The sequence below is a fragment of the Hylaeus anthracinus genome, unplaced genomic scaffold, assembly GCF_026225885.1.
Source record: "Hylaeus anthracinus isolate JK02 unplaced genomic scaffold, UHH_iyHylAnth1.0_haploid 11978, whole genome shotgun sequence".
Classification (NCBI taxonomy): Eukaryota; Metazoa; Arthropoda; class Insecta; order Hymenoptera; family Colletidae; genus Hylaeus; species Hylaeus anthracinus.
Window position 1 is genome coordinate 4,721,962 of NW_026534326.1, and position 21,660 is coordinate 4,743,621.

Genomic DNA, 21,660 nt, shown 5'->3' on the forward strand with positions numbered 1-21,660 from the left:
AACATTGTGCGCCGGGGCACGATCCTGGAGGCGCTCCAAGATCATGGAGTGCCTACCTACTTGCGGGTCGTGTTGCGGGACTACCTGTCCGACAGGTGGATCGAGTTCCCCGACCACGACGGACGGTGTGTCGGTGTGTTAACCGGGGCGTGCCCCAGAGGTCTGTTTTAGGACCCCTGCTATGGAACTTGGGGTACGATTCGGTACTGCGCGAGCTGCTCCCGTCCGGTGTCAGCGTCCTCTGCTATGCAGACGACACACTGATCATTGTGACGGGACGCCCCGGGACGGGGCTCATCCGCTTGGCGGAGATGGCGGTGGCGATCGTCGTCGCCAGGATCCGGGCACTGGAACTGGAAATCTCGCTGCAGAAAACAGAGGCGGTCCTGTTTCACGGACTGCCTCTGTCGCAGCGGACACCCCAGACCTGGATGCGAGTTGGTAACGCCCACGTCCAGGTGGGCGAGACGATGAGGTACCTTGGCCTTGAGCTGGATAGCCGCTGGCGTTTCGAGGCGGATTTGGATCGCCTGGTCCCCTGAGTTCAAGGCGTGGCGACCCTACTGGATCGTCTAATGCCCAACCTCCGGAGGAGAGGGTGCGCCGCCTTTACGTGGGAGTGGTGCAGTCAATGGCCCTGTACGGATCGCCCGTATGGGCCGGCGACCTGATGACCCGTCGGCGCAGCCGGATGCTGCTGCGCCGCGTGCAAAGGCACATGGCCATCAAGGTCGCGAGGGGATACCGCACGATATCCCACGAGGCGGCTGCCGTCCTGGCGGGGGTGGTGCCGTTTGATCTCCAGGCGGAGCCGGATGCCGATATATATCGACGTCTGCAAACCCTTCGCCGGAGTGGTGCCGCCCCGCCGAATGGTGCGGTTGAGGAGCGGAGACGTCGAGCCCGACGGATCGCCCGTGAGAAGTGGCGGCGCGAACTCTACAAGAGTGGCGCCGCCCGTTACCGAGGCGTCGGGGCGGTCCTGCCAAGTCTGGACGTTTGGATGGACCGCCGGCATGGCCGGCTGTCGTACCAGCTCATGCAGGTGCTCACCGGACATGGCTGTTTTGGTGAATACTTGGAAAAGATGGGTGCGGAGGCGACAGACGTGTGCCACCAGTGCGGAGCCGAGGTAGACTCGGCCCAGCATTTGTTGGAGGAGTGCCCGGCCTTCTCGGCGGAGAGGCGGGCACTTTAGCATGTTGTTGGGTGGGACCTCTCGCTCCCAGCCGTCGTTTCGTCGATGGTCGGGGACGAGATGTCCTGGAGGGCGGTGTCCTTCTTATGCGAGGTTCTCATGATGTAGAAGGAGGGCGACGAGCGGGATCGGGAGAGAACCAATCCGGCTCGCGCGGAGCGCAGGAGACAGAGGCGTGCGGCGGGACGGCGGCTGCTTGCTGCGCCCGCTGCTGCCAGTGGGGCTGGCCCCCGCTGAGTTCCTCTCCTCCTCCGGCCGGAGACCGCAGCACCTGGTCCGGCCGATGGAAGCGTTCCCGCGGAACATGAGCGGCGAGCCCAGCACTGGGGTCGCTCTCTATTGCCCATGGGATCGATGGGCAAGGGGAACCGCTGTTCAGTAACGCCAGCAGTCCACAGTAAAACCCAGTCCTTGCGGTAGCGCCGTCGGGGTGTGACCTCCCTCCCCCCCTCCGTGGCGCGTTTCCCTGTGTGGCGGGAAACAAGAATACGCTCACAGTAAACCCTGCTTATCGTAAGAGGCGACTAAAAGGGACAGGCGAGACCGTGGCCGGTGACACCCGCGGTCAGGTGGGGAGGGATTCCACTCCCCACCGGAGGTGGCACTCCTCTTTTGCTGGGGGAGGGGACGCGAGGGGGGGGCACCGGTAGCGTTCGAAAGAGATCCCGGTGTCCCTCCCCAAAGCGCAGAGGCCGGCCACCGTGGAGTTTTAGTGGGTATTCCCCTCCTTCTGAGAGGCGAGTCCCACACTACCCTCTCCATTCGAGGGGGCGTGCGTAAACGCATTTCTCCACGTATAAAAAAAAAAGGGTACCTGTAACAGTTAGATTTTTGTTCTTAAGTTTGATGATCTCTGTCTCTTCTAATTCCGTTCTTGTACGGGCGTTCAACCAGACTTTTCATTTGTAAAGAAGTTTTTGATACTTTTTACTCTGTTCCAGATTTTTCCTATGTCCCTCTCTCTGGCTATCTCTTCCGTGAGAGAGGTCCATGCTTTCTCTGTTTCTCCTTTGTTTCATTTCTGACCATTTTTTCCTGTTGTGTTCCATGATTATAAAGTCCTCCGTGTTTCCTGTCTTCCATACTTTCCTCATGTCTTCATTCCATTTTTCCCAAGTTGCGCTGCACTCTTCGTCCCACCAGGACTTTTTATTCTTGTTGTGATTGGGTTTGTTATTCCTGTGAGAATTTCCAAAACTATTCCTTTTGATGTTTCTATTTTTGTTTCTTGTGCGTTTCCTGTTTCTTGATGCGATTTTGTTAAATGTTTCAGTTATTGTCTCTTTCCACAGTGTGTATCTCGCATTTATTTCACGAGAGCAAAAGTCATGCAATTCTATTACTGTTGGCGATTCTATCATGGTATTTCTACTAAAGATGATATTGTTTAAGAGTGGTAATTGTTTATAATACCAATACCATTCCGCGTGGATGCTCATGGGCAGGGATTCGTCCTAGTCTATTTCAATAGACCAGATTTTCTGCAGCAGAATTTTCGGGATTATGATGACGGGGCCAAGAAGACCTAACGAATCGTAAATCTTGGCGATTTCCGAGGTGATGAATGTTTAGTTACGTGCGTAGTCGTGGAAAGTGTTTTGACCCCGTATGAAATTACATCTGTTGAGGAATTCCATACGATTCCTAATGTTTTTAAGGTCGAAGACTGGCCAAGATGGAGCTTTCTATTAAAGGTAGATTCCGGTAAACCTTACAACAATGCTTTGTGATTGGCCGCCCATTGTCGAATATTCAGTCCAGCCGATCTTAATAAACGTGTTAGATCTTTCCTTAATGAAAGCGCTTCCTTAATAGTTGATGCTCTGATGAGCGCATCATCCACGTAAAAGTCACGGCGTAAGATCTGTGCGGTGTGAGAGAAACGATAACCCTCGTCTTGACCGAGCTGGGTGAGACAGCGTATCACTAAACATGGGGCTGCTGATAATCCGAACGTTACTGTTTTTAATTGGTATCAACGAACTTCATTGGTGTTGTCACGCCACAGTATTCTTTGATATTTTCTGTCTCCGTTACGGACGAGAAACTACCGATACATTTTTAACCGACTTCGAAAAGGAGGAGGTTACTCAATTCGACATGTATATTTTTTTTCTTTTTTTTTATGTCTGCTCAAGGATTACGCCGAGATGGCTTGATGAATCGGAATGAAACCTCTTGCATCTTGTCGAATATTACTTCCAGTTGGTCGCGTAAAAAAAAACATTTTCTGATCCGTCATTTTTGACCCGTTTTTTTTTTAAACAGAAAAATTTTGTCTTGCATCTAACTCCGAAACGGATAGACCAATGAGATTGAAACTTCTTGCATCTTGAAGAGCATTTTCCATTTGGTCCCATAACAAAACATTTGTCTTTATTTTGTTTCTTACCACTTTATATCACTTTTTATCGCAAAAGCGTACTGTTTCACGTATGTTTGGCCTGAAATCGATGAAATTCCATACATTTTGCTGCCATGAAAAATTTGTGAATTTTTCATATTGTTTATAACTATTGTTATTGCAAAATTCCTATTTTTTTTCCTTGGTTCATTAATTAATTCCGATTCCGATTCCAATTAATTCCATATTTGTAAAAACTTCCACCATTTCTGATAATCTCATTTGCAACTATACAGGCTGTTCCAAAAATGTTGGATGTTCTTGAATGGGGTGTTTCGGGGGGTGATTTGAAACAATTTTTTCATAGCGAAAATGTTGTTCGAGGCTTCCTTAAGGAGATATTGACAGAAACCCGCGACCAATCAGAGCGCGAGTATACCGTGGAGCGCCTACGGTAGCGTAGGCTCCGCAGGCGTTCCTCCGGCATACTCGCGCTTTGATCGGTCGTGAGTTTCTGTTTCTGGAATATCCCCTTAACGAAGCCTCGAACACCATTTTCGCTAAGGAAAAATTGTTTCAAATCACAACCCCACCCGCCCCGGAACCGCCCCTTTCAAGGACTTCCAACGTTTTTGGGTCATCCTGTATATTGTTCATAACTATTGTTATTGCGTGAAACCTATTGGTTATAGATTGCCACTAAAAAGAGTGAAATAAAATAATTTTTTGGAAAAAAAAATTTAACCGACTTCGAAAAAAGTGCAATGAAAAGTATGAAATAATTTCTATTGGAACTCCATTATTATTCATTATCGTTTGATGAATTTGGTTAAATTATTAAATACATCATATTAAATGCAATGCAACTTTTTCGGAGGCGGCGCTTAATGTAAAATTTTTAACTTCGACTTGGGTAAGTTTTCGGTTAGGGTCGGCAATATTGAATAGTGTTAATGTATATGATCTGTAAAACGGATATAATAATAGCAATAATTACAGTTCGTATTTTTTGTTCCTTCGACAGATAGTTAAACCAAATTTGGTATTTTTGACTTCAGGTAGTTGTTCGGTATCTTTGTTCGAACAGAATTTTGCCAAGTTGACAGAATTAACGTAAGATATTTCCCGGTTCGCAGACAAAGCAAATACCGATGTATAAAGGAAACAAAGATTTTTATGTGAAACTGGTGAATCACAAGAAAGTCAAGAAGTCTCGCAGTTCGAAACAGACGAAGCACGGAGCTTCGTAACATATTTCTCGCACGCGTCGATGACGATTACGTGACGTATGTCAGCGGTGACGCTCTATCTGTTCTCATCTTCGGAGAACAATCTGGACGCCAAAATTTCCAGGTGTTTACGTCTCTCCACATCACTACGCTCTCCGTGGTGGCCAACATTGTCAGACAGACAGAAGAGAGAGAGACAGGCGAATCGTGTTGACATATAACGATCTTTTTGGAATCCAGACAGTCGTCGATAATTCGCTAGAACCGTAATTTTACATTATGCGCCGCCTCCGAAAAAGTTGCATTGCATTTAATATGATGTATTTAATAATTTAACCAAATTCATCAAACGATGGTGAATAATAATGGAATTCGAATAGAAATTATTTCATACTTTTCACTGAATTTTCGCATACTTTTATCTAGAGCTAGTGCGTATTCATATACATTAACTAGAAATTATTTCATACTTTTCACTACATTTTCCCATACTTTTAAGCAATTATATCTAGAGTTAGTGCGTATTTATATAAATTGACTGTAAATTATTTCATACTTTTCACTACACCTTTTTTGAAGTCGGTTAAATTTTTTTTCCAAAAAATTATTTTATTTCGATATCCCCAGTGATAACGTAGCGGTGGATACGAAAACGTAATAAAATGTACAGTAGATCTTCCTGTATTTTGGGCCCTGTATATAAAATGTCGTTCAGAGATATTCCGGTGTTTGTTGACGCGGAACCGTCGAAGGCCACTCAGAGTTTCGTTGACTCGCTCGTGATTTTCGTAACGCCATGATGAGGCAGGTAATATTCCTTTTTGGAAGTCCTTTTTGGAAGGAAAGTAAAAACCAACATAGATCATAAAATTATTACCGTTATCGAACAGGAAGCGATACAAGTATACAACGAAAATCGCGATGATCTAAGAGTTTTGGCGAAAGAAAATTTATTGAAGGTACAGGAGGAAAATAAGCGACAATATGATAAAAACTGTAAACCAGCAAAACAATACGAAGAGGGCGATTTGGTATTTATCAAAAGAACGCAATTCGGACCTAAACTTAAGATTAAACAGAAATATTTAGGACCATACAAAGTAACTAGAGTTAAGCGAAATGATCGGTATGAGGTAGCACAAACGAGTGATGGTAAAGGACCTATGATGACTAGTACCGGCGTAGATTACATGAAGCCATTTGATTGTAATACAGAAATTAGCGACGTGACTTCGGAGACCGAAGATAATGCAGAAAAAGCCGAGTGAGGGAATGTTATGCGTAGATGCATGCGGCGTAGCGCAGGCGAGTAGTGCATGCGAGAGTGCGTGTGTGTGAGAGGACGACAAAGGGACGCGATGGGCAGTCGTTAATGGGAATCGAAACCTCACGCGGCGTGACGGGAAAAGAATTCACACTTATTCACCATATTTATTATTATTATTATTGTTAATAAATAGTTTTAGAGTACGAACCGTCTTTTTCGGCAGGGAGGTTAATGGAATCAACACCAAGATCATACAATACGCCGACGAAATCGATCTTCTATCCAGAGGTAAAAAGATAACTGAAACCCAGACAAACCTGGAAGAAGGACTCCGCAAGGTGATAAGATATCTAGAAAAGGTACGTCTCAAAATATCGGAGGAAAAAACAAAAGTCTTATTCTTTGGTGAGCAGCCCAAAACACCTAGGATAGAAATTAATAACGATAACTGTTTGAATATCCGAATGCGTGGCAAGGGGCTCTCGTAAAGAGAGATCCGCTTCTGCCGTGTCGTCAATCGATCAATGAGTGATCGATCGATTTATTGACCACGCGCATTCCCACCAGCTCCCGTTTTTCGGCAACCTGCGCTCGTTTCCGATTCCTTTCTTCCTGCTTCTTCTTCTCCGAATCGCCACGCGAGTACTACGTGCAAATTCTAAGAAGCGATTACCGTAACGCGAGTTTGTGGGTACCGAGATTATTTTCAACCAAATTGGTTAATCATCCAAGACTATAATTCTGTGATTTTTTAAGATTTTGTTTATTAATTAGTAACGTATAAATTTAAGTTTAAGTTACGTTTACGAACATTAAATTCCGTTTGTTACAACGAAACATTCAGTGCTACGATTATTTCGTTTACCCCAACTGCCCTTCCCGACAGATCTTCTTCAGACAAGAAGAACCACTCTAAATTTTACATTTTTTAATCCGAATTCCAAACAATAACATATACACAGAAATAGAAATAAGTAACTCAGGCAAATTTTTAGGACTGCATATAGACAACAGACTGGACTTTAAATCTCAATTTGAAGAAGTTAGCCTAAAGGTACAAAAGAGATTAAACATAATGAGATATATGTGCCATGGAAATAAAGGTATCAAACAAGGATACGCCCTGATGTTGGCTAGAGCACTTATATCTTCGGTAATTGAATACGGCGTCACAATTTACCTGAACGACAAGAGACAAGAACAAATGCTCGAAAGAATTAGAAAGCAGGAAACGGCAGCTCTTAGGGCAGCTATGGAATATAGGATGACAACCCCTTTGAATGTAATCTACGTGGAAACAGGCTAGATAGGTATCAAAAACAGGGCAAAATTATTGGCAAATAGGTATTGGATCAAGCAATGGGAAAGAGGTAAGAAAAATAATCCAACGCTAGCGTTGTTTGAGAAAATCAAGACAAAGAATCCGTATCTCTGTAGGAAAAGCAGAGGACAAGGGGGAAACATCGCCCCCAACCTATCGGAAAAGGCTTTTTATGAAACATGGGGAAGTAGAAACGAAATATTCAACAGAGACCCGACAAAGGAAAGCGAAGATCAGTGGGACTACGTAAAGGAGAATTACAATAGGACAAATTAAAAATTTGACACCGAAATAGGCAGGTTAGTTGAAGAAGGCAGATTACCAATAAATAGCATCGAAGAGGTGTTCAAGGAGAAGTATAAGGCAAAGGAAAATAACACAATTTTTATCTACACAGATGGGAGTAAGATGCCCAACAAGGAGGCCAACGGAGTTGGCATGGTAATGAAAAAAGACAAGGAATTAACGAGCAAAGGAATATCCATAAGTGGTAAGTTCACGATACTTACCACGGAGATAATAGATATCGACTGGGGAAATGATAGGAATCAATAGGGCCATCGACTGGAGTACCGAAAGTAATAATAACGAGAATCTTTTTATATTAACCGACTCGATGTCTTCTATAACAGCCATTGAGAACTTGATGGAAAACACCAAGAGTGTAACAGAGAACTCATGGGTACTGGACACGTGGAAAAAGTTAAGAAATATGGACAATGTAAAAACGATCATAGGACACAGAGGTATAACCGGTAACAAATTGGCGGACGACCAAGCCAAAGAACAAACAAAGACTAGCCTAACAAAGAACTTAAGATACCAGCTAAGGAAATAATGGTAGAAATCAAACAAAAATTTTGAAACAAATTCAAAGAGAAGATGGTAGAAATAGGGGAAATAAAAAGTAGGAAATTTTTTGAACAAATTGGACCGGATATAAACAGGAAAAACTTTAAGCCTTGGTTTCACAAATTTAGACACAACCTTGACAGGGAAACCGTCAGGGTGATCTTACGAATAAGAAGCAACCATTATAATCTGAAAGAATCCCTAGCAAGGAAAGGCATTATAAAGGACCCCGAGTGCGATTGTGGTGTCAAGGGTCCGAAGACATAGTCCATGTTATATTCGAGTGCACCCTATATAATTGGGAAAGAGATTACATACATCAGAAGCTAAGAAAGTGTAGGAGAGCTAACGTTAAAACGTTAGAACAAAGCGACGGTCATTACTCTCTTTCGATAGGAACGTTTCGCGAACCGTGTTTAGGCGCTGTCGATGAAAAAGCGTTGTCGAAATCGGCAGAGGTGACCGAGGCAATGTACGGCGCCTAAACACAACAAAGAGGACAATGACCGAAAGTGCGAGTGTGAGAGAGTGAGAACGACAGAGTGGGTGAGAAAGAATGTAAGGTGCGATAACCGCGGTATATCTGTGTGTGAGAATGTATGTAATTAGCTGATCCATATAAATACAGGATCGACCACGAGACGAACAAAACAAAAGGTTAAAAAGTAAAAGAACGAAAGAGTTAAAGAGTGAAAGAGTAATAAGATTTAAAGAATTAAAGCGCGTATAGATTAAGTTATTAGTGTTGTAGCTGAATAAACTAATAAACCAATAAAACCACCGTCGCTTAAATTAATCCTACAAAAGGAAATCCTAAAGGTCGGAGAATCAACATACGGCCTCATAAGAATGAACAAAATAAAAATATATAAGGTAATAGTCGAATTCTTGAGAAAAATCAACAAGAATATATAGCGAAGTAAAAGTAAGAGTAAGAAAAAAAAAAGAAAAAAGACTTACCGTGGGACATCACAGACGGAGTAGGAAACAGACTGATTATAGTAGGTTTAGGATACGTGATATTAAAAAAAAAATTAGTACAAAAAAGTTCCTCAATTAAATATAAGAAACTGTTCGCAAATGTTTTTATATACTATACAAATAGAATACAAAGAAAGGTCAAACAAAAAAATATACGCTTAGATAAGGTTAAATTTCGCAAGGGAGCGAGTCAATAGTCCTTTATTTTATAAAAAAAAATTTTACATGTAATAATACATAGCAATAAGTAGCGTGAGTAAAGCATCACAGGCAATCAGCGCTGCAATACGTGTGTATGATTGATGTGATCGAAAGTACGCAAACTAAGCAAACAAAACTTAAATTATAAGCAATTAAATCATTCCAAAAACGCTAGTATACCCAATCTACACTGTGATAATATTGAAATAACTTGTGATACAAAGGATTAAATATTAAACACATGTATAAGTACAAGTATTAATGTAACATAGAAATAAGTATTGTTTATAATTGTTAATTCAGTTTTCGATAGTCTATTAGTCTATCCTGACAAGGATATGCAGGAAGTTTGTGGAAATTATAGTTTGTTAAAGAAGAAAATTAACTCACTCGATTGTCACACATAACTTTATTAACTCCGTTTCCGCGATGGAATTCTCGATCGGCATATAAATTCCACGCGATACGTCGAAATCGAAGCGAATATCGTCGTTACAGTTCGAGCACAAGCGATAGGCGCGTTGTTAGAGGTGAAAAGACAAACGTGTATTACTTTCGATGTTTTGGATAAGAATGATCCATCGATGACTAGCGGTCGCCGCAACCACGCGTGGCGCGAGGCTCGACGTTTTGTTACGTCATTAACTGGCGAGTAATTAGTCAAATGATATTTTAATTGTATTAAATTAATTAATAAATTTAAATCTATTTAACGTTATCCTAAATGTAATATTCACAACCTTAAACCTTAACAAAGCCGGTATGCGCATATTTCTCATAAAAAGACAAGACGTAGCACGTAAGTAGATAAATAAGAAAACTCAAATGTAAAAACATTTTTTTTTTTTTTTTGTAAAGCGACATGTTAACCAGTAATTGTAACAGTATAACGACCGGTGCTTTTGTCTAGAGTCTATCGGATGCACCTTAAATAAAGAAACTGAAAACTGAACAAACGATCTCGGGACTCGCAAAACAATGGCGAAAGAGAGATGTGAAAGTTTAAGTGTTGAATAATCTGGATGAATTTGAAATTTAATGATATTTTAAAGGTGAGATAAAGTGTGGAGTATTGAGCACCGCATTGAGGGAAGCTATGGAAGTCAAGGTGGAGCATAGCTTATGTGCAATAAAAAAATAAGTTGCTTAAAAGGATTAGTAAACTAAAGTGAGGTTATAGTAAGATCTAGTGGAAAAAAAGATAAAAAATGGTGGTCACGAGATAAGAAGCAGAAAAGAAGGAGATCATAGGGGATAAAAACTTTAGAGGAAAAGACTCCTCAGCCTAGTCGACTCTAGAGAATTCAGAAAGGAAACAGAGGGAGCTAGTGACTTGTCAAGAAACAGGATACGGAAACCAGAAAATAACATCCCGCCGACAGAAGCGGAAAGGAACCCTCAAAATAGAGGATCTAACAGAGGATTCGAAAGTGGAAGAAGGGGCAGTATTGCGCAGCATGCCAGTTCAGAGAAAACCGTTGAAAGTGAAAGAAGAGTCATAGGAAAACATAAAAGCGAAAATACAGATTGCGAAATTCAAAATAAAATTAAAAGAAAGTCGTGGAGAATTATCAATGAGGACGGTAAAAATGCAGAAAAGGAGAGAGCGAGAATTTGCATTAATCAGTTTTACAAAAATTTAGGTAGCAAAGCACACGTGCGCGACCACGTGGAAGTGGAAAATAAAATTCGCTATTTAAAAAGTCTAAATGAGGAGGAGATTAATCAATCTCAGAACAGCGAATCTTCTGAAGGATATAACGAAGAGAACTATTTAGAACTCTTCGAAAAGTAAAAAAATTAATTATTTAAGGATTTTTGGAACTCTCTCAAGTGAGTATGAGAATATAAAAAGAATTGAAATGATAAATACAAGGATGGCGGAAACTAAAATCAAATTTCCCCCTACAGGGAGAATTACCTTTAACAGACTAATTGATAAAAAGTTTGAAAACATGACTCTACGCATACCCAAAAGGGCAATTGAGAGATGGGGAGTGGTAAGAGATTGGGAGTTCTCCCCGAAAGAGCTGGAAGAAGTCGCTATTCCCGGACAAAGTATAAGTTCTATCAAAAGAATGAAGAAAAGGGTAAAAGTCGATAGCGGATACGACTACATAGACTCACCACTCCTCTTGGTGAAGTTTAACGGAGACAGTTTACCAACGAGGATAGTTATTTATAATGGGTTAACCAGTGTAGGGATGACACCGTACATAAAAAATGTCAGACAGTGTTTCTCCTGTTTACGATTTGGGCATTTTAAGAAATTCTGCAAGGCAACGAACAGATCATGCTTCAATTGCGGAGAGGAGTTTCATGGAGAGTGCAGAAAGGACAAAAAGTGTATAAATTGTGCTGAAGTGCACAGTGCACTCAGTAGGGACTGTGCTATGTGGCAGCTCGAGCACGCTGTCAATAAACTAATTGCGTATAAAAACGTATCGTATACCGAGGCTAGAGAATTAGCCAAGAAGGAGCTCGGCATCTAAGAAAGGCGAGGAGAAAGCTACAGAACAAGATAAGAAAACGGGTATTTATATAACGAAAGAGAATTTCCCAAGATAGGTGACAGATATAGATTTAGAAAAGAAGAAATTGAGAAATGGGAAGAAAAAGAGTGTTCCATTAAAAACGCGTACTAGAAAAAGAGGGAAGAAGAAAAGAGGACAAACGAATTAAAATAGACGCAGATAAGACAGGTGGGAGGAAACGAATGAACCAGAGGGTGATCCGTACCCTCAGGAGGCCTACTATAGAGACCCTAACGATAGAAATTACAAGAGTTATTGTACTTTTTCCAAAAGAGGGAAGGAACCCTCCACGGAGGACTGGAAGAAAACGAACATAACTGGACAAGACATCCAACCATTGCTTGATTGGATCAAAGAGTGCAAAATTGAAGACTTTGTCATAAACAAAATCAATTGCAACAGAAAGATCTGGCACCCGAGGAGAATAGACAGAGAGGATGAAGATTACTGGAGAACGAGGAAGTAACACCAAAAAATCAGGGTGGACAAGGGGCCCGAGAACCCTAAATTTAACCTTTCAAAATATACACCCACAACCACTAGGGATAATGACAGTTTCAATTACAGAAAGCAAGAGAAAAGCAAGGAAATCTTTCGCTTTGGCAAAACTTACGAGAGAACAAGGAAAGAAAACGTATACAAAAGATAAGAACAGAATGACAAGTACGAAGGATGAGCATCGACGCTCAAACAACCAGATTATAAAGAGAAGGAACAGGAACTCAGAATTCCTGGAGAAATCAAGGAAGAAAGAGATAGCAACACAGTGCAAATTATTCAAGATGTTCTCATGTTGGAGGAAGATTGGGAAGGCACCCCAATAGAAAACGCTTTGACAGACGCTGAAGATACAGTAATTCTGGATTCTCAAGGAGAGGAAGAGCTCGAAGTGGATGAGGATGAAACACAAATAGAAGAGAAAGAAGACTGTGTAATTAGAAAATCCTGTCAGTCCAGTGATAGTAAACATGAACGAGGATCTAGGAATTATGACGCAGAAGGAGTCAAATCGATAGAAAACGGGAAGACAAATAACACAAACGATGAAAACAACGACTACCCAGACGGAGGAATCACCTGGGATGAAGAACTCAACCATACGGGGTAAGTCGAGCTTGTTAGTAAATCCGATATTCTCAGACTCTAAGAAAAAAGAAACTAAAAGTAAGAATAGATAAAGTTAAATACAATACCAAATCAATTCATAAGATAGTCAGATTTTAATATAAAAGCAGCTAAATATAAAGATAAGAGAAAATTAGAAATATACTAAGGTTTAAGATCAAAGAAATAATTTCCAACTTTAAAAAAGAGACAAAAGCCAACAAGATAATATAATAATATTGATATAAACAATAGTTTCAGTCAACTAATTAGTTAACTGGACGAAGTTCACTTATTTATATAAATTCCCCAGGTACCGAATATGTGCAATAATGTGAATTTAGGAATTTGGAATGCACACAGCCTTTTAACCCTTTCCTTACGGATGCCGACTATAGTCGGCGGCCGCGTGATGACCTGTGTGTACGGGTGCCGACTATAGTCGGTGGCCGTGCGACGTCCTGTGTGTACGGGTCCAACTACAGCTGACCGCGGGGCCCACGGGATGACCTGTGTGTATGAGTGCGGCACATTTCGCGGCGCGATGCCCCGTTCAGTGGTGTCACTTCCGCGGCGCGTACTGCCGTAAGCAAAGGGTTAAAGAAAAGCAATGACCTATTAAATATAATTGACGACTTTGATATAGTATGTATATGCGAAACTTGGTTAAAAAAATTTCCAATCAAAAATATAAAAGGATACAGTATTAGACATAATAATATTCCCACCACGAACAGAAGAAAAACTCATGGAACTCCAGGAACAGGGTTGGTAGTTATATATAGAGATGAATTAAGTATAAAATTCACAAAAGAAAAATATATTCCGTTCGAGATAGAATGTATCAAATTTGATATATTAAATTGCGACGACACCGTCCTGTTTCCAATAGCATGTTTGCGAATCGGCTTTCAAATGACGCGCCGGGAGGCTGCCGGCATCCCATCGATCAGTCATCGATCGACAGCGGGCGCTTTTGTCCAGCAGACAAGATTTCGGCCGAGTTTCGGAACGCGCAACGGCCGCATGCTCGCGCCACGTGCGCTGAGCCGCTATTGTGAATCTAGCATTCAACGCCAACATATCGCTCATAGCATTTTTATATATTTCGCTCTGTCTATCTCAAGTGGAGCTCAAATTGTTGGATAAGCTCACTCCGGAGTGCGTTAAGGTGAAAGTTCAGCTCTGTAAAGAATCTACTCATCGACCACCGGCGGAAGAATTTACATATTAACTGCGCCAGGCGGTGGAGCCAGCTCAGAAGACCACAGAACAGCGTTCTTCATCAACCGTCAGCTCACGCATCGATAGTACGACTCATTGTTGACGGGTAGCTCTTAAGCCATCTCATTAACACCTCGATTTGACTTATTTTATGAATAGACGAGAATAAACGTTTTTATACTACAACCAAGGCCGAGAGCATTCATTTCTGTAGTCCGCGCAAACCCAACACCAGTTCGCGAACACATTTTGCTATAGAAACACGAGAAACCACTTTAGTAGAAGGGATTGGGCAAACCTTTTCTCTGACATTGAAATTACAGATGAAACTTTCATAATAGGCGACTTAAATGCTAAAAATACGTACTGGAATTCCACGAATACTGATCAATCGGGAAATTCGTTAGAAAAAGAAATGGACACCTGGGACCTGATAGTACATAACACGGACACGACGACTAGACATGGGACAGGTACAACTGAATCAAATATTGACTTAATTATTTCACGCCCTAATTTAGCCAGCTGCATTAAATACTCGGAAACCAATATATGTTTAGGTTCAGATCATCAAATCTTAAATTTACAAATATACTCTAACAAAGACTTCGGATTAAATTCAAGGTACAACGTCAACAAAATTAACAACAGATTATACAACCAAAGAAAAGGAATGGATTGGATAGAGTTCAGAGAACGTCTCGAATCAAGAAAAAGTAAGTTTATCCAGGATTTTCAAGTAACAAATGACATTACCGAAAAATGCAATATATGGAAACAGTGTATAATAGAAACCTTTAATAATATAGATGAAGAGCACAAGAAGCGATCAAATATCAAAAGAAGCAAGGGAATAAGGACTCGGTTACAAAATCGTCCAAACAACAAAAAACCTAATCACAATAAGAATAAAAAATCCTGGTGGGATGAGGAATGCAAAGAAGCATGGGAGAGCTGGAAGAAAAGTATGAACAACGTTTGGAAGACAGGAAACATGGAGGATTTTATAATTACGGAACACAATAGGAAAAAATGGACTGAACTAAAACAACACAAGAAGGAAAAGGCATGGACCTTGTTAACAGAAGAAATAGCCAAGGAGAAAGATATAGGGAAAATTTGGAACAAAGCTAAAGGTATTCAAAATTTCTTTATAAAGGAAAATTCGGCATTAAACCCACGAAGGAGGACGGAATTAGAAGAGGCTGAAATTATCAAGCTAAAAAACAAAAATACAACTGTTGCAGGTATCACATGCGAAAATAACTCGACAGGTAACATAGACATGAATTCTCTATACTATATTTGGGAAAAGGACATAGAAAATTACGAAATCATCATGACAATAAACAACTCAAGGAATAAAACGTCAGCTTCAGGGGATGAGAGAATAGACTATAGAACGATGAGCGAACTACCTTCGTACTTGAAAGAAGCCTATTGCGAAATTGTCAAAGAGAGCTGGAAAAATACAATAATCCCGAACGACTGGAAGATAGGAAGACTCTGTTTTATCGACAAGCTTATTGTAGCAGGTAACGCTACAATAAGACCGATTACCCTGACCTCCTGTCCGGAAAAAATTATGGAGAAATTAATAAATAACAGGTTAACATTGTGAGCGGAACAGTACAAAATAATAGAAGAAACGCAGGCTGGATTCAGGAGAAAACGATCTACCATCGACAACTTGAACCAGGTGGTGTCTCAAGTGAAACAGAATGCAAGGGAAAATCTAAAATCTGCTACAGCATTCATTGACATAAAAGGAGCCTACGACAACGTAAATTTCGACATTCTATTGGAAATTCTTAAAAAGAATGGCTGTCCTGTTAGAATATGGAACTGGATAAAGGTATGGCTAGAGGATCGTACGGTTGAAATAAAATCTACACAAGGGATAGAAAATATAATTCCTTGGAGGATCGGGGTCCTACAGGGATCGATTATTAGCCCGATTTTATTTAACATGTACATTACAGGATAAACGAAAAGATTAATATAGAAGAGGTAAAATTCGTCAAATATGCAGATGACATTGCAATAATCACTCAAGGAAAGAACATAGACCAAACCTCAATAAGGATAAAAGAGGGAATATCACAATTTCGAGACTTTTTAAAGGAAAGGAAGTTAGAACTCTCGATAGAAAAAACAAAAACACTATTCTTTAGCAACATCCAAGTGAAAACAATATCATGGTAAGGTTAAATGGTCAAATAGTCCCTATTGAAATAGCTCATCATGCAAAATTCTTAGGTGTAACTATTGACTATAAATTAAACTTCAATTTACAATATCAGGACGTAATCAGGAAAGTCAGGAAAAGACTAGACATTATCAACTACTTATGTCATGGAGAGAAAGGCATCAAACAAAATTACATCAGTGATGGAATATAGGGTTTCCATATACATGAATGCGACAAAACAACAAATCCTACAAGAGGAACTAAGGAAATTAGAATCGAAAGCCATCAGAACTGCGATAGGATACAGAATATCCACTCCACTAAACGTGATGTACCCAGAGGCTGGATGGATTGGCCACAGAGAAAGAGTAACATTTTTCTCGTGCAAATACTGGATTAATTAGATGGAAAAAGGTATAATGCAGAATCCTACATTAAAATTATTCAATGAAATTAATAATAAATCAGGTTTCTCCCAAGAAGGTGTAAGAAGAGGGAATGTAAATATCGCCAATAACCTATCGGAGAAGGCATTCAAAACTACAACAAAATACAAGGACATTATTCTCAAAAGAGATTTAACGAGAGATTTGAATATTGGAAGTGGATCTTCTACATAGAACAATCAAAGACAGAAAACAGAGGAATGATACTAGACACAAACACAGGAAGAATAATAGAGAATAAACAGATACCAATAACAAGAACGGTGGAATTTTTCAAATTTACGCACAATATAACAGACAATACCATTGTATTTTTCACAGATGGAAGCAAAATTCCGGAACGTATGTCAAATGGAATAGGAACTATTTTAATAAACAACGATACAACTGTAACAGAACGAATAGCAATAAGCAATTTATTTACGATTTCTCGTAAAAAGTTTCTCAACAACCAAGAATACACGAACTGTCTTATACTCACCGACTCTATGTCAGCCATAGAAGCGTTAAAGAGCATCAACATAAAATATAGAGAATCCAGAGACAACCAATGGATCCTTGACACTTGGAAACTAGGAAAAATAGAAAGGGAAAGGAAGATAATCATCGGATGGATACCAGGACACACAGGAATACATGGCAACGAGTTAGCAGATCAAGAAGCGAAATCACAAACGATGAGAGTTCCTGATAAGGAGATAATCACAGAATTAAAACAATCGTTTTGGAACAAATTTAAAGAGAAAATGACAGATTTAGAAAGAGAGAAATGAGCTCTATTCATGAATGAAATAGGAATGGATTATAAGAGATCCAGGTATATACCATGGTTTCAGAAATTCAAGAACTGTTTGAACAGGGACACCATAAGAACAATATCCAGAATTAGATGCAATCATTACAACTTGAAGGTCTCTCTGGCGAAGAAAAATATTATCGAAGATCCCATGTGTGATTGCGGTCAGGAAGAGGAAAATATAGACGACACGTTATATTTGACTGCGGATTGTATAACCTAGAAAGAACGATGATCTGGGATAAATTAGGCCCGGACATAGCTCAAGTGGGCAAATCCACCATAGCCCTTATAAAACTAAACAAACGTAGAATCTTTAAGACGATAGACCAATTTCTGAAACTTATCAGGAAAAAGTTATAACCAACGAGACTGAAACAGGTACAAACCAAAAAACTGAACGGAACTAGACGCTAGGATAACGATAAGCAAAACAAATAACGTAATGATAAAGGCAATAATATAATTTGATATTAGAATTTGAAAGAAACCTCGAGTATAGATTAGTCATGTATTAACAGGGTAAAATATATGAAATAAGGAATGAGAAAAATAGACAATAACTTATAAATACTAGGCATGAAAGTATGTAAAAAGAATGAGAGACGACTATAGACATAAGAATCACATAGTAGTGAAACAAGGGCTGTAACACCTTACCATTTTAATAAAGACAGAATTACAGAATAACGAACGATCTCGAGTATCAGTGGCGAGTGGCGAGCATGGCGCCGGCGGGTTGAGTTGGGAAGCGAATAGGAGAATGGTTTTGAGTCCAAAAACGTGGTAAATAGGTCCGGACACAGGAAGAAAGTGTATCGCCTCGTAGTGGTAGGTGCGTGTGCGCGCAAGAGCAGAAAAGGAAAGCGCAAGTGCAGGAAGAGTGGAAAACCAGCTTTTCTCCCAGGAAAGGGGCTGCTCTTTCCGGGGGGATAGTGGTGGGGGAGCCCTGGGGAAGGAGTATAAATAGAAGAAACATGGCAGGTATAGGGAATAAAAAACTCCCTAGGCTAATAAATATGAGAGTGGAGGAAATTATAGGAAGATTTGACAGTGGAACTCTACAGAAACGTAAGGTGGCGAACAGATCACCGGATGTGACTGAGAGCGAGGAAGAATGGGCGGAAGTACAGAGAAGGGGAAGAATAGAACAAAGTAACAGAACACACGAAGAAGCGACGCATAAGCACGAGGTCAGAACAAGAAAACCGAAGAACTACGTTGAAAGAGAAAAAATGAGAAGTAAAGAAAGCATAGGGAAAAGGTCTACAGAAAAGGAAGAAACTAGAAAAAACAGTAATTATAATACCAACAGTTACAAAAGGGATAAAGGATATAAAGACGCACGTGATAAAGCGGTAATAACAAAGAATACAGGTAAGAGTATCAAACTAACGGAACTTTATAGAATCAACCAAGATGAGGAAGAAGTAAATATCAGACAAGCTGACTATCTCAAATTTTGTGAATGTATAATTGACTTCAAGGAAGCGTCAAAAATTAAAAAAGTAAACTACATAAGAATATTTAAAAACGTAAGCACATTTAGTTCACAGATTGAATCGATAAGAATGATTACATATAGAGGAGCAGAGATAAAGTTCAAAGATCCGTATCGGGGCAAGACAATAGTAAAGGAGTTACAAAATAGGAATAAAGACAACATAGAAATCCAGATCCCATCTAGAGCAAAGGAAAGATGGGGTGTAACGAGGGAATGGGAGTTTTCGCCAGCCGAACTTCTCCAAGACGCAGAGGAGGGACAGGGAATAATTTCAGCCGAAAGGCTAAAAAACGTGTTAAAATAGAAAAAGAAACGGACTATAAGGAGACAGGTTTGATTTTATTAAAATTTGCAGGAGACTCGCTCCCAACGAGAATAAGTATATATGATGGGGTCATAAGTTTTAATATAACCCCATATGTCAAGGCGATGAAACAGTGCTTTAATTGCCTGCAGTATGGACATTTTAAACAAAAATGCAGAAGAGATGTTAAAATGTGCTTTATATGTGGTGACACTTACCACGGTAACTGTGACAGGAAGCCACAATGCGTGAATTGCGGGGGCGAACATGGAGCACTCAGCAGAAACTGTATACATTGGGCGCTGGAATCAGCCACTATCAAGATACACCGTTAGAACCTTTCGATAAAGTATTCTTGGATACAGTCGGACCCTTACCTACCACACCTAGCGGCAATAGACACATCCTTACGATGCAGGACAATCTGACAAAATACTGCATTGCCGTACCCATTCCCGATATAAAAGCTGAGACCGTTGCACATGCTCTTGTGACGAATTTGATACTACAATACAGATCCCCACGAGTCATCTTAACAGATAAAGGAACCAGTTTTATCAATAGACTAATTAAGAATCTGGCAAAAACCTTCAAAATTGAACACGTAACTACTTCCGGTTATCGACCCCAAACGAACGGTTCCCTGGAACGCAGCCACATAGTTTTAACCGAATATATTAGTCACTACCTAGGCGAATTTTACGATTGGGACCAAATAGTACCGTTTGCAATGTTTTCATATAACACCTCCGTTCACGAAGCCACCAATCTCACACCGTACGAGTTAATATTTGGCAAAACTGCTCGTTGGCCCACCTCATTCCCTTTCGAAGAGAAATTGGAAACTTACAGTTCATATCTGCAAAATTTAATAACTCGTCTATCCGAAATAACCAAATTGATTAAGAATCAAACACATATAGTTAGAAGCAGTTTACATAAGATACACAAAGCAATAGCGGAGAACAACCTAGCTATTGTAAGAACATTAAACAAAACAAAAGAAATAGCCAATAGACTAGACCGGGTTGAACATGTTGAAGAAATACTACGTTACACTTTGGAATTAACAAATTACGCGAACTCTCTCGAGTTGGGATTGAGTCAAATAATAAAAACCGAACAAAATTTTATCGCTGCAATAAACGCAGCAAGAGAGGGTAAATTTCACCATACCTTACTTGATAGACATAGTTTGAAAACCATTTTAGATGAAATTCAGACCTCAGAAACCAAATTCGAGGTCCCGATTCCGCGTGCTCATAGAAGAATAGAAGAAATTTCCAAAATTGCTCGTGTAGATTATGGATATTACAACCGAAGAGTTCTGTTTACCCTTCATGTACCACTTGTAGACTCTGAAACATTCCAACTGTATCAAGTACACTCTTGGGCTATCCCTCACAATTCAAATATTTCAGCTCGAATAGTTCCAACCGAACCTTATTTGGGAATATCAGCGCTCCATAACTCATATTTTACCGACAAACAGTCTTTTCTAGAGTCTTGTACTAAAACAGCGTATTGCTACTTATGTCCTACCGACGTACCATTAATCGAAGTCTCTACGTAAAAATCCTGCGAAATAGAACTCTTATTACGACCGAATAAAAAGATCTTTCCGACCTGCGACACACGCGTCACCCGCCATCAAAATCCACATTAGATCAAGCTGAAGACAACGGGATCATGGCTCTACTCCACCAATAGTCCGGAATTACTGCAAATCATCTGCGAAAATCTACCGGCGAAATTCATCACCATCCACGGGTCAAGCATCCTGAATTTCGACCCGAGTTGCATCGTTAAAACCCGACACACAACCCTATATGGAATCAGGATATTCAAAAGTTCGCAGCAGCTCGAGTACAATCCTAGTTTTCTACTGAACCTTTCGGAAATCTTGCCCAAATTAGAACTACATAAAGTTTTGGAACTCGTTGACGATATCGGTTACCCCAAATTCATGGACCAAATTCAGGATAGCGAAGGAATACCTCTCAAAGAAATAGAGGAAAAATTGGAAACCCTAGGAAACCATGAACGCGATAAACGCCACCAATCCAGATTGACTTACTGGGATTGTTCCTATATTACTTCCGTGCCTAGCTGTCGAAAGCCTCCGGAACCCTCCTCAACAGACGCAGACAGCGCAAACGCCTCA

General features: G+C 40.4%; 1 protein-coding gene across 8 annotated transcripts; it reads left to right on the top strand.

Moving 5' to 3' along the window:
- Positions 1-13,953: 13,953 nt before the first annotated feature.
- LOC128896810 (uncharacterized) lies at positions 13,954-18,488 on the top strand. Of its 8 annotated transcripts, none has more exons than XM_054160303.1 (4): positions 13,954-14,971; positions 15,065-16,456; positions 16,559-16,860; positions 16,927-18,488. In XM_054160303.1, exons 1-2 carry the CDS (start codon positions 14,671-14,673, stop codon positions 15,874-15,876), a joined length of 1,113 nt encoding a protein of 370 aa, XP_054016278.1. In that variant the 5' UTR covers positions 13,954-14,670; the 3' UTR covers positions 15,877-16,456; positions 16,559-16,860; positions 16,927-18,488. The 8 variants fall into 8 exon arrangements, with proteins under 8 accessions (XP_054016278.1, XP_054016279.1, XP_054016283.1 ...); XM_054160304.1 differs by having other exon boundaries at positions 16,930-18,488; XM_054160308.1 differs by having other exon boundaries at positions 15,065-15,391; positions 15,503-16,456; positions 16,559-18,488.
- Positions 18,489-21,660: the final 3,172 nt, after the last annotated feature.